General features: G+C 39.7%; 1 protein-coding gene across 1 annotated transcript in view; it reads left to right on the top strand.

Annotated features, from left to right (window-relative positions):
• Nucleotides 1-12,863, top strand: part of METTL8 (methyltransferase 8, tRNA N3-cytidine) — a 90,233-nt gene extending 77,370 nt beyond the window's left edge. The window contains 4 exon segments of the mRNA XM_014785859.2: nucleotides 2,304-2,410; nucleotides 2,541-2,606; nucleotides 3,578-3,717; nucleotides 3,720-12,863. Coding sequence (XP_014641345.2) covers nucleotides 2,304-2,410; nucleotides 2,541-2,606; nucleotides 3,578-3,717; nucleotides 3,720-3,773 — 367 coding nt within the window. The 3' untranslated portion in view covers nucleotides 3,774-12,863.
• Nucleotides 12,864-13,509: the final 646 nt, after the last annotated feature.

The following is a 13,509-nucleotide window of genomic DNA, read 5'->3' as shown; positions in this document are numbered from 1 at the left end:
AGCTAGACCCTGTGTCTGGGGGGCATCCCAGCTTAAATGGGAATAAACCATAGGAGGCTACAAAAGAAGAGCTGGCTGTCCTTCTTATCATTGAAATAAAAGAAAGTATAATATGTTTCCCAAAGATCCAAGCATAGACCAGGCAGCCAATAAATACTCAATTTTTAATCTCTTCTTTTCCTTCTCCTCTCCCTTCATCCAGAGATAGGTAGGGATAGAAGAGTTGGCCCAAGTCAGATAAAAAAAGAAAAGGGGCTTTCTCCCATTCTTGTCCATCTCACCCCCAGCCCACTCCCATCTGCAGTTTTCAGGAACTGGCTCTGGAATTGCATTATGAGCCAAGATGGGTGATCAGGAAAAGCAGCTCCCCACCCCTTGGCTTTACCCAGAACCCCAGACGTTAAAGGATAATTGGGAGGAAAGGATTTGCAGAAGGAGGTGGCTGCATTTTGAAGTATTTGACTCTTTGTTTTTCTGCATTTTTGTTTCATGCTTGTTTTACTAATAATTGCAGAAATAGATTTTTCTCTGTACATACAGCATTTATCCTGAAAGTGAACACTGTAAGGTTTAGATATGGTTTTCTTTAATTGCCAAAGCCTAAGGATATAAGCACTGTGTGAAAATAACCTGTGATAAAATAAACAAGAAAAAATACTTTTCTTTTTCCGTCTCATGAACTTATGTTTCAGTTTTTTAAAAGAGCTTTTTATCTAATTGTGCCACCTCTTTCTGTCATATTTCTCTTTTGTTTTCATAGTTACTTTCATTTTCTCACTACTTCCTTCCTTCATAACCTGACATGATCTTTCACCACATTATTCCACTGAACAGTGCTTTAATTGGAAGGAATTTACAGATTTATCTGACCCAGACACCTCATTTTTAAGATAAGGAAAGCTCAGAAGCTTTAAGTAGTGTGGATAAAGCAGAGATGGCAAGGACTTAGCACACAAACTGCTGTTGACCATTCTCTGCCCAGGACAGACATTGATAACTGATGTTGTACTCTGTCATTCCCAATGAGTGTTGCGAGTCTTTCTCAATAGAGCTTTCTAGGCAGCCAGTGTCAGTCACTTGGTGTTGATATGAGATCTGAAATCTTTGCCATCTCTGGCCCATAATCACACATAAGGCCATGAACACTTACCCAAAAACATTAAATCCGGAGCAGTCACAAGGGGTCATATTTGATTGGGAGCCAGATGAGTAGAATAAACAGTAAAAGAAAGAAAGTAAAAGCTTCCCAGTATTGAGCTAGGGCTTGGAGTGTGAATAGAATTTAAATAGGCAGAGAGTAAGGAGGAGAAACTTGTTTTAGGGGAAACCACGTGAGCAAACGCGTGGACTGCTCGGAGCCAAGCATGTCAGAGTTTGGCTAGAGGAAACGCTTCAGATTAGGAAGTGGTGGGAAAGATGTTGGAAGGATTAATTGAGGCCAGTCATAGGCAATCTTAAGGGCTCAACTAAAGAAATTAAGATTTTTATCCTATGGGTTAAAATCATGAAAATTTTTGAGCAAAGGGATGATTTGACAAAACCATTTTAAGCAGAATAATTCATCGATAATATGCAGGAAAGATTGACAGGGAGAATAATAAAGCATGTTAGGAAGCTGTTCTGTTTCCAGGCCTGAGGAAGTACGCGTTTGTACGAAGGGAGTACCAATGGGAGACAAAAGAGAGGGAAAATATCAAAGATGTCATTAAAAAAAAAAAAAAAAAACCCACAGAATTTGATGACCAAATGGTTGTAGAGACAATAGTGGAAGAAGAGAAAAATAAAAGGAGTCAAAGATTTCTCTGAGGTGTTACACTTTGGTGAATGATGATGCCTTTGAACTAAATAAAAAAGTCAGGAAGAAAAAGAGCTAGTTTTGGAGGAAAGGTGATCCCTGTTTAGATATGTACAATTTGGGATGGCTTTGGCGTATTTTTTATCTTGCAAGGAAAATGAAACGACCTCAGTTTTTTCTGCCTTGGAACTACCTTAATTTGCTAGCAATATCTGGAAATGTCTGTGTGCTTTTTTAGTTCAGCTTCAACATCATACATCAAGCTCTGTGAAGTTACCACTCTGGTCATTTGGGTGATTTCTTGATCTTCTAGGCTTTTTGAATCTGATTATTTAGCAAGTTGGTGTCTTATTTTCTTTCTATACAAAATATTTTTGTTTTTGTTGCCCATATGTGTATGGTTTAGATTTCTTTGGCCTATCGAGCTTTGCTTATTTTATCTTTAAGACAGTTAAATGTGGCATATAGAACAAGACTTCCACAAAGTTATCTTGCTTTGTTTTCAAAGGATGCAAGGTGTTGTAAACCGACTGTCCAAGTTACTGAAACCTGGGGGAATGCTGTTGTTTCGGGACTATGGAAGATATGATAAGACTCAGCTTCGTTTTAAAAGGGGTAATAGTATATTCGGTTTGGAGTTATTTTCATGTGTTTTAAAGAATGCTTTGTTTATACTGTATGTCAAGTTTTTTTGTTGTTTTTAAGGAATACAAAGTTTCTCTTATCACAACTATTTTTTTTTTAGGGCAGTGTTTATCTGAAAATTTTTATGTTCGTGGAGATGGTACCAGAGTATATTTCTTTACAAAAGGTATGCTTATCTATAAGGGGAAATAATTAGCTGTAAAAACTCTCTTTGGTTATTATTTGCAGGAAGAAACTCAAAAGCCCTAGAAATGAGGCTTCAATAGTTGATTAAACATTGGATGTCTTCATACTTTGGTGACTGTAACTGTTCTGTGTAAAAGCTTGAAAATGGGTTTTTTGCCTTTTAATCTTTTTCCTGTTGAAACTGCTTTAAAGAATCACTTGTTTCGAGGTGGCGCAGTGGCGCAGCAGTTAACTGCGTGCACTCCACTTTGGCGGCCTGGGGTTCGCAGGTTCAGATCCTGGGTGCAGACCAGTGCACCACTTGTCAAGTCATGCTGTGGCAGTGTCCCATATAAAGTAGAGGAAGATGGGCACGAATGTTAGCTCAGGGCTGATCTTCCTCGCCAAAAAAAAGAATCACTTGTTTCAGCCTCATACCCAAATGAAGGTGTAGTCTGTTCCATTTTGGAGGTAGGTAGCCTAGTACCTCCAAAAAAATTGATGATATGCCACAGCCAAAGGAAGGTATTTGATTTTAAGAGTCCATAGAAAATTACCTCTTATCAGTTTCTCGTTTTAAAAAAGCACTTAAAATGAATCCTGCATTCAAGGACTTTCCCCAAACTTCGGTGAGTACTTTTATAACGTGCCATTTGGGGTCTCTGCAAACCCACAAAAACTCAAACAGGGGGCACCTTTCAAAATATTGAAAGCTGCAACCAATAGTGTTATATATCTGTTTATGCCTGCTGTGTTAAACTGTTTATACTTGGTGTATTTATGTGAAGTAGAAGAAACCCACTTGGTTTCACAGGTTTCCTTCACCACTTTGTACTAGAGGTGTTTCTTCATATAAATAAAATTTAGATGGCCCATCATTCCATTAATGTTCCATTGTTCCTGACTGCCCCCCCTTCCTCTTCCCCCACCCAGTCACATATCATACATTTGACTATCATGTTTGTCTCACAGGGGAAATCCACAGTATGTTCTGCAAGGCTGGATTAGACGAGAAGCAAAATCTGGTTGATCGTCGCTTACAAGTTAATAGAAAAAAACAGGTGAAAATGCACCGAGTGTGGGTTCAAGGCAAATTCCAGAAACCATTACATTTCACTTGACTCAAAAAAGCTCTAAATTGGTATTTTCACTCCTTTCTCATGGCTGAATTATGTACCATGTTAAGGTACAAACCAGAGGATTAAACTATTCCGAGACTTCTGTAAATCTTTCATTTTTGAGAAGACAATCAGAAGAGAATTTGTATATCCTGATGTTTATCATGGGTGAGCTCTTTGTGCGTTTTAAGCACATGTAAGTGATTTGGAAGAGTGCACCATATTGTGTGTTTTCAAAACTTAATATGCTCAAGCTTGTTTGGGTTAATTACCTCTAACCATTTTGTTTGTTCTTTGAATTTTATAAGCATTCAATTAAATTACGGATATAAGTCAGATGATTCTGAGAAACCATAACCTGTCATTTTTTAGAAGTGGAAAAAATCGTCTGCTTTATTTATACGTTAGTCGAACACGGTTGAACTCTCCTCCATTGTTATCTGATAGCAGAGAGGCAACTCCCCTGGTTTCTGAGGAAAATCATAAGACCAAGAAGGTGTATTGTTTTTTGTTTTGTTGTTGTCTGTTTGCCCCAAGACTTTTTTTTTTAATTTAGAGACTAATGTCTAAAATAGGATTTTAGTTTCTCTTTCCTTTCCTAAAATTGGGGAAGTATGACCCATGCTAACATTATTTTTAGGCTATTCTTGGGTGTACAAGTCGTTGTAAGTTCTCTATAAGACTACTGTTATACCCAAGAAAACTTAAATTTTATCAATTAAAAATGTATTTACCACCTTGCCTCAAAAAGGAATATAAGTTGGCTTGCAAATTGCACTTTGTAAAAATGGAGTTTCTGAGATTGGTCTTTCATTCATTATACAGTATTTACAGAGTATTTACATTGTGCTGAATTATGTGGAATAATACAATAAATAAAGACCCAGCCCTGTCTTCAGAGAGCATAAATAGGATCTAGCTGCCAAAGCAAAATGTGCATATCCCAAGCCTCTAAATCATGATCTCAGATAATGTATGAGCAAGTACTCAAATAAGGAGCTTATCTAGTAGATTTTGATTATGACCCATGGAAATCTTGAAAGGACCACCAGTGGAATAATTTAGTTCCAACTGTTTTTCCTTTTTGAATTCACTTAAAATTCATTTTCCTGGAAGACTGTGATTGGTCCAGTTTAGGTCATGGATTCATCTCTTGACAGGCTGGGTCAGGGCAGCTTAACTGATGGCGCCACAAGAATGTATGGAATGGAGGAAGGTTCCTCAGAGGAAAATCAAGACACTGTTATCAAAAAAAGAGGGGAGGGATGCTGCCCAGTCACAAACAATGCATCACATAGTGGTGGTAGCAGTAGTAATAGTGGTTCCAAAGAGAGAGAAAGATCAGCTGTGGGAAGGAAGGGGGAAGAATCAGGAGGTGGGTCTCAGGCTAGTCCTTGAACATACCGTCTCAGAAGATGGTGAGAAGACAAGTCTGTTTAGTGTGGGACATTCATGATTCAGAATAGTGGAGAAAAGATGGGGAGGAGGTCAGCTTACAGAGCTTTGAAGAGGGGGCACATTGGGTTCTAGTCTCTGGTCTGGAGCCATCTGAGGTTTGTTGTTTCTGTTTTATCCTAGCTGTTATGGCATATAAATGTATTTAGAGAGACTGATTGAGGAGTCATATATAGAATGGAATGAAGTGAGGTCAGAGGTCGGAGTAAGGTTTTTGCACACACTTGCCTTGGTAGCAAGTCCCCAGAAGTACAATATCAAGGTTTCTGTTTAAAAATGCATCAGTCAGTAAATGTAAAAGTTAAAATTTGCCTGAGACTCTGAACTCAGTTGTATTTCATAATTAAAGTGTACGTTTAAAAGCCAAACTAGTAATGAAAGTATTACATACAAGGGCAGTTAGTTAAGTTAATGTTGCTATGGGAACCCCAGCAGATCTCCTTGTGTCTCAATTTAAAAATCATGGCCCAAGGTGGTTTTAAAAACAACAGAAGGTAAAATTATTCTCACATTCTCACACATGTAAATTGTACTGTCTCCCTCAGTCCTAAATAGCAGATTCAAGCCAGCCTCTTGACTGGCATGGTAAAATTCAGCCTCGTGTCTTTCTATAATGTTTTACAGCATGTAGTTAACCTTTAGAAACTTCAAAAATACATCAACCAAATTTGGATGTGAGACACAAACTGGGCTCTTTGGGTCTCTGTCTAGCATGGATCTCCTGTTCCACATGTCTGCTCAGTAGGGACATTTCTACCACTGTCTTCTGCTTGTTTGGTCAGTCTTTCTCTGGCTTAGCCTGCCTGAATCAACCCCCTACTTAGAGGTTACTGCTAGACTTGGCAGAGGAAAAAAAAGAAGAAAGACCTGATTTGGAATATTCCCTATAGATATTAAGAAATCATGAAGTATTGCAAATGTATCTGCTTGGGTATTAGTTTAAAATATTTGATAACTGCATGAAATTCTAATTTTCCCCTCATATCCGTAAAGCCAGGACGAGTTAGTTAGGCAGAGTTTGATATTTAAAAATTCATCTTCTGAGGGAGCTGAATTTCAAAAGGACCATTTTCTTTCTAACAGAAAAAGATATGTTTCTTCACCTTCTTACCATACAGAAACAATGAAATATGCTATGTTAAAAATGCACCCTCAATTTTTCTTCCTTTCTAAAAATTCACTTTTGAGCATTTTCCAAAGGTAAAAATTCTCACACACGTGAAGAACTCTTCCAGAAGGTTGTGAGAAAGCCAAGGTAACAGTGTCTATTGTTAAAAGTTTTGCGTTCAGTATGACACATTTGTGGTATTGAAACACCTAGTTAATGTTGACTTCTGAGAACTTATTTGCTTTGCTTATCTCAGTTTCATATGCTTTGTCTCTAAATTATGAACACACTGAGGTTTCTACCATTATGCAATCTAAATCGTTGCTATACTCTAGTTTGTACGTGAAAATTCACCCATATGCAAAGAGCCACCATTTAGACTGTTAAACTTCTGGTAACTTAAATTCTTGCCACACAACTCCTATGCTGTATTCCTATGGTTTTTCAGCTCATCAAAGCCAAGTTCTGAAGCCTGAATATATCACCCATTGTTACTTCTAATTGGTTTTAATGTTTCTTATGCTCCTCCCAAGTGTGGATAACTTCACATTTGCATCACTGATAGACCTCGTTCAGAACTTCTGCTCCTTCTGCTTCCTGCTTCTATTAGTCATCGGTAGGCGACATGTTGGCATGGGTATTTTTCCCCGCTTGTGAAAGTGCATTGTAAATTCTAAAGCACTGAATATATGTGAGGTGTTGTTATTAATAAGCATTTACAGTCTACAAGGCAGCATACAGAGTACTCCAGCAACAGAAACTTTCTTAATGGTTTTATGAGACCTTGTGAGAAAGACAGTAAGATGCCGCGGACAAGTATTGCCTCAGAGTCAGACAGGAAACATGGGTCCTAGTTCCTTTTGAACTGCTTAGCTACTTTTGTGTGTGTGTGTGTGTGAGGAGATCAGCCCTGTGCTAACATCTGCCAATCCTCCTCTTTTTTTTTTTTTTTTTTTTTTGCTGAGGAAGACTGGCCCTGGGCTAACATCCGTGCCCATCTTCCTCCACTTTATATGGGACGCCGCCACAGCATGGCCTGCCAAGCAGTGTGTCAGTGCGCGCCCGGGATCCGAACCGGCAAACCCTGGGCCACCGCAACGGAGCGTGCGCACTTAACCGCTTGCGCCACTGGGCCGGCCCCTAGCTACTCTTAATTTAGCTCAGAGTGCTAAATCTTTTATATACTACGTTATTTGTTCATTTAATCCTCAATCTCCTATGAATTAGTTTTTATTATAACCACTTAGCAGATAAGAGTGGGGCTCCAAGATATGGGGAAGCTTGCCCAGGATATCACTGCTAATTCGTGGCAGAACCACGGTTTGGACCCAGAACGGTCTGATTCCAAAACTTCTACTCTCATCAGTGCACTTTTAGTTGATAGGCTCAAGTGCTGCTCAGAAAGCTTCTGGAGAAGAAAAAGAGCTCCTGAATCAAGCGGAGAATTATAGCAATGGGTGGGAATTTGGATCAGATGATCTTCAAGGTGATGACAGCTCATTCTAGATCCAGTGATTCTATGAAGTTAAGGAGGTTGCACTTGTCCACAGTTACAAACTGGAAAGGAAGGGAAGGAAAGGAACCGAGAGGAATGACAACGCAAAAGCTTTCAATCAGTTCTTTTTAGCATTCTGTGTATGTTTACTTCTGCTCCTGCCCCACCCCCTTCGGGCCTCAGCCTTCCGCTTGGCTTCCCTCCAAGCAAGCAGAGCACCCATCACTTTCATATTCCTCTCTTAAGGAAAAAAAATCAGTCTGTACTGCAACAGGGAAAAAAAGCCCTTAAAATGTCTTCAAGGGATTCAGCCCTAGCATAATCTAAATATGTGAATTCAGGGAGTGTCGATAGTAAAACATGAGTGAAAACATCTTTATTTAAAACATTGTATGTACATTAATGCCACATTAATGCCAATTCAAGCATGAAATGTTGAGCATTTCTTGGAATATGGTTTGGGATTTGAGAGGCACAAAGGTACCTGCAAGATGGCTTTAGTGTAGTTATAAATATAAATAGGAGTAAAATAACAGTTGCATCTTCATTTGTAATGAATCCATATTGTGGCCTCAAAGCTACAGAGGAGAGTGGATGCCAAAATCTGTCTTTCATTAACATATGCCTTAAATGACAGGGAAGAGGTGTTGAAGACAAAATTACTTTTTCCTCCGAGTATGAATCAGCAACATGCACTAACAAGCAAGTAATAATAGTTCTGCCTGTGAGTGCCTATGGAGGGTAAGAAAAACAGCATCAAACTGAAAATGCAAGTGCACCTGCAGGGGAGGCCCAGGAGGCTCAGAGCACAGCTCCCATGAGCACCATCCTGAAGTGTCTCAGAGCACAGTGACCCCAACTCTGGCAAGCTGGGTTGGTATGAGATGGATGGAGCACATTAAAACCTCCAGATGGTCAAAGATAGCCCACCCTCAACTGCCCCTGGAGCCCGTCAAAGGCAAGCTACAAGGCAGTGCTACTTGTCCAAGAGTTTAAAACAGCTGCTTTGGATTCTACGGTGCATGTGGTTTCACAGCCACTTAACCTTTACTAAGGAACAGCTAGAGGCAGGTGAATGAATAAATACGCGTTAACATTACATAAGGAGAAAAGATCAATACTTTAGGAGCATATGGACTTCAAATAGTCACAAATAGTGTCCAGTTAGCTGTGTCCTTGGCATCCTAGTGATTTGCGTCTTTATCTTTGATTTTCTCCAGCAGATAGGCACTAAGTAGAGCCTGGGCCCCAGATGTTACCTACCAAATTAAGTGAGCCATTGATTGCCTCCTAAAAAGCCCCGAGCATCATCTCTCCTACTTGGGCTTATGGGGTTTGAACCAGGAAAACTATGAGTTTTGTTATGTGTATACAAATTCTTTGGCAGTGTTTTCAACTCATTGCTCCTTTATTTGACGTTTCCTAGTTCATTGCAGAAAAAGCAGAAATTAGTTTTTTTCTCAGTTTATCTTCATATATCGATTATTGATTGTTTCAGAAAACATTGGGGAATGGCCCTTCAGGTGTTTAGCCTTTTTCACTGGGGAAAAAGCACTAAAATTGTGTGACTTCCTAAAATTAATGATGAGATGTTGTTGAGTCACTTGCTGTGTCATTAGATTTTTTTTTTTGTTTAATGCTGTGTTAACACAAGCAACACTACACAATTGCTGCCTCATTTCTCTCACCTCCTGCCTCCCGAGAGTAACTTATCTTTCTCCTGAGGCTGTCCTGCTGAAGAGAATGTTTGGCATAAAGAATATGATAGCTCTCCATACATCTTTAGTTACCCCACTCCCTCAGGTGAGCTGAGACAGCATCCCCTCAAGCAGCATTTGGAACTTGCACTGAAAATCACCTGGAAGAGAATGGCTGAAATTGCCAGTGTCACAGGCGACATTGAAGCAAGGAAATTTCTGTCTCCAAGAATAATTGTGTTTCTCATTGCTCATACTTCTTCCTTCACAGCCCTCATTTATTTTAATGTATATATTCCACTTTGACTCTCTAGAAGATATTTTTAAGGTTTTTTAAAAGTCCAAATGAGAGATGAAATTCAGGATCCAGAAAAGTATTTATTCTATTTATCCTTTCTGTGAATGTATTCTTAATCAGCCAGTCTTTCTGAGTATCTCTTCATTTGCATTTTTGTTTCCTAATAGAACACTTGGGCTCTGGAGATTAGTGAGACAAAGCCTCATTATAACCATCCTTGTTTTACTCCCGTTTCTTATATGCTTTCTCTTCCTAACTCACTCTCCAGGTGCTTCTTTCTCTTGCCAAATAGTGCAAGGAAATACTTTTGCAGATCTTTTGTTTACTTTAGAAAAAGCACTGATCCAGGCTTTCCCATTTGAGAGTGCTGCTCATTTCCTGACTGGCCTTTAAAGTTTGGCTCGGTAGCAAGTTGGGGATTTGTTTTCTACCCAGAGTGAAAGGAGCTGGGTGCCCAGCAGCCCCTGCCATGCTGGAATGAGAATTAAGTTTTGCTCATTCCCTGGATAAGCAAGTTAATGTTTTCCTCATAGATATTTTTTTCATTCCTTAAAGTTTTAATATTTAGTCATTTAGCTTTGGCTTTTTAAAAGACATTTTAGTAGGGTTGTTTCTCCTCCAAGTGCATGCAGAAGCTGATCATGTACACAGGGAAACTCTCAAGAATAATGAATTCCCTGTTTGTTGTTTTTCACCTACAATATGATGTGCTACAGAATACATGCAGGGCTTACCCCTGCTCTATTTCTATTGCCAGTTGCTTGGTCTAAGAGGAACTGTAACACGAAAGGAATTCGGCTTGCGTTACCTCACTTTCTAGGTCCCCAAGACTGCCGAGTTAATGAAGCTTTGGTTATTACTCAGTTGAACATTTTCTTATTTCGTGGAAGTTTTGTAAATTTTGTGCTTTCTGCTCTTTGACACATTGACATTAAATTTTATTCTAGTTATGTAACTATCTATACTATAATTATGTTTATATATGAATATAAGTTACTCTTGGTTCATCCTACTTTGGGGAATGTATTCACGGTTTGTTATGAAGTCTAACTTTCCAAAGAAACAGGCTTTCTAAACCTAGAGTCTATACTTTTATATATTAATGCATTTTTACATTAAAAGATGTTTGGACCAGGAAAGTTGAATAATAAAAATAGAAAACACTGACTAAGATCTTAACTATATCAGGGGTGGACCTTGTCTTTATTTAAGGACTTAATCTGTGATATAAAGTAATATGGCAAACAAAATACATATTTGAGGGAGGGGAGATACAAAGACAAAACTATTGGCATAGACAAGGTCCAATTGAGAAAACATACCATGTCAATATGGTGACAATTGATCTAGGGTCAGTCACTCCTCTAAAGTTCAGCCAGGCACAGACAGTCACCACTAGGAAAGGCTACCAGCAGAAGCAAGCCACACTCTGGCTTAAAGAAAGCAGGCAGTGTTCACAGGCAGATTAGCCAAATACTGTTCCAGTGACCCAAAGAAAGATGCAAGGTCAGAGAAGATTGTAGAAAGAGTGACTTGTAACTGAATCTCAGAGAACTGGACTGTAAGCTTAAATGCTCCCTGGCCTTTAACAGCCAAAGAGCCCTAACTGAGCCTTAGAAATAGGAAGGCTGCAGAGGCCATGAGCTTTTTTCTGCTCACCTGAATTATACCACAGAAATGGCTAGAAAGACATTTTGTTCTTGATACTTTTTAGAAGAGCAAAGACTCGCCTTTATCTGATTCTTCCTTTGATTTCAGAGCCCTTGTGTGACAATGTCACAGAGTATGAGTTTATTGATCTTCATAAACCTGAAAGATGGGGCACAGTTTTAGGAGAAACATACCCAGAGAGGTGCAGGCAGAAGGAGACATTGGCCAAGCCAGAAGATTGTCCTCATTCTCCATTGTGATAGAGGAAGTTCTAGCTCCTACTTTGCAGAAGGGAACATATTAAGTATCAGTATAATGGAGTCACCAAGTGATTCAAGATCTGCTGACTCTATGTAAGGAAATAAATGGAGGGCACGTGAAGAATACAGGCCAGAATAGCCTACAAGATAAGACCACAATGTGCAATCACCACCATCTGGTGAGGTTTAAGGGGTTCAAAAACTATTATCTCTATGGTCCCTGCCTAAATTTTAAACCAACTGAGAGAGACTGAGGTGTCAACAGATGAAGACTAAAATGTGAGCTTAATTACTGATGAAGCTGATAGTGGAGAAAATGGCTCAGGGTGTATGGAAACAATTGCCTTCCTAATAGTGAACCCCAGAATCAAGACCCACAGCTGGAGAGCCACAGGGCCCTACTCATGGTGTCTGCTCTTGTAAAGGCTTTTACAGAATAGTTGGCTTCCAAGAAAAAGAGTGAAGACGGGCTAGGTAAAACATGCCTAATACATCTCCCAAATGCACTGATTAGATCAGTCACTCCAGCGCTCCCAGGAATGAGGAGGACAGGACTACAGAGGCCGGGGGGCATATACCAGTTGCTGTCCCTCCACATGGCAAGAAACAACAGGAGTGGGAATTACCTAAACCTTTTATAAGTGCTAGGTAAAGCACACCCCACATATACTGAGGCAAGAGCAATGTGGAGTAGACTCTACTTTGTCCCTTAGTTACCTGGTGAGTAGTCTTCTCAGAGAAATACACCATCAGTGGTTCTTCAGCATTTACCTGTAAGCCTGTGGCAACTTACCTGGTCAGTAAGCATTTGCCTTAGTGATGGCTGGAATCTGCAGGGTATGCACTGACACCTGTACATGGTTGGAATACTGGGAACTGCAGACAAAATGAACTTCCAAAGTTATAACCAGTGACTTATTCTGGGAATCCTACTACACCTAAACCTTTACTAAACCGCTAAATAAATACTAGACTAGCAGCTCTGCCGAGCACCATTTCTACATTGACTCACAAACCGAGTAGCTGGCTCTAGACCAGAGCTTCTTAGACTATCTGAGGTGAAGGACCAGTTGTTGCTTTTTGTTTTGTTTTGTCAATTTCCAGTTGTCACAGACCAATACTTTTGTAAAACACAGTACAAATGAATTACTACAAAATAAAGAAAAAATGCGCGCCAGTTCCTGGCATTGTGTTTCCTGGTCTCTGCTCTTACCCCACAATCTCTCCTTATATCCACCCCGTCAGCCAGTGAGTACCAGCTGCAAGTCAGGCACTGCTCTAGGGTTGGAGAATGAAGGGATGAATGAGAGAAAGTAAAGACAGACAAAATACAAGGCCAAGATTTTTGTTAGAGTCAACAGATATGATCTTACTTAGTTTCTCTTACTTACCTCATCACAGACTGGGAATGAAACAATTCATAGACCATCACCCACCCACAGCCCATACCTTGAGCTGCTCTGCTCAAGCAAAGCAAAGACTAACCTTTATCTGATTCTTCCACATCACAGTATTTGTCGTGCTTTGCCTCCTGAACCCTGTTGTCTCTCTTTACCTCAGAGTGTACAGTGCGAGGACCTGGGCTCTTGCACTTAGAAAATGTTTTGTCCAGGTGCTCAGTGCTTTTCCGTGGTATCCTTTTCACGCAAGTGGCTGTATTAAGCACACAAAACCACACCTCACCACCCACCTCTCCCCAGGCCTTCTGGTGATTATCGTTCTGTTTATTTGTTTACTTTTTTAAAATGTGACTTTTTGTGAATATGTGAATAGGTGCAAAACAGTTTCTATGCTGACTTAAAATGGAAAGAGAGATGATTCTA

This window comes from Ceratotherium simum, chromosome 9 (assembly GCF_057802395.1).
Source record: "Ceratotherium simum simum isolate JZ-2026a chromosome 9, ASM5780239v1, whole genome shotgun sequence".
Classification (NCBI taxonomy): Eukaryota; Metazoa; Chordata; class Mammalia; order Perissodactyla; family Rhinocerotidae; genus Ceratotherium; species Ceratotherium simum.
Note: the sequence above shows the minus strand (reverse complement) of the source record. Positions and strands in the feature narration are given on the sequence as shown.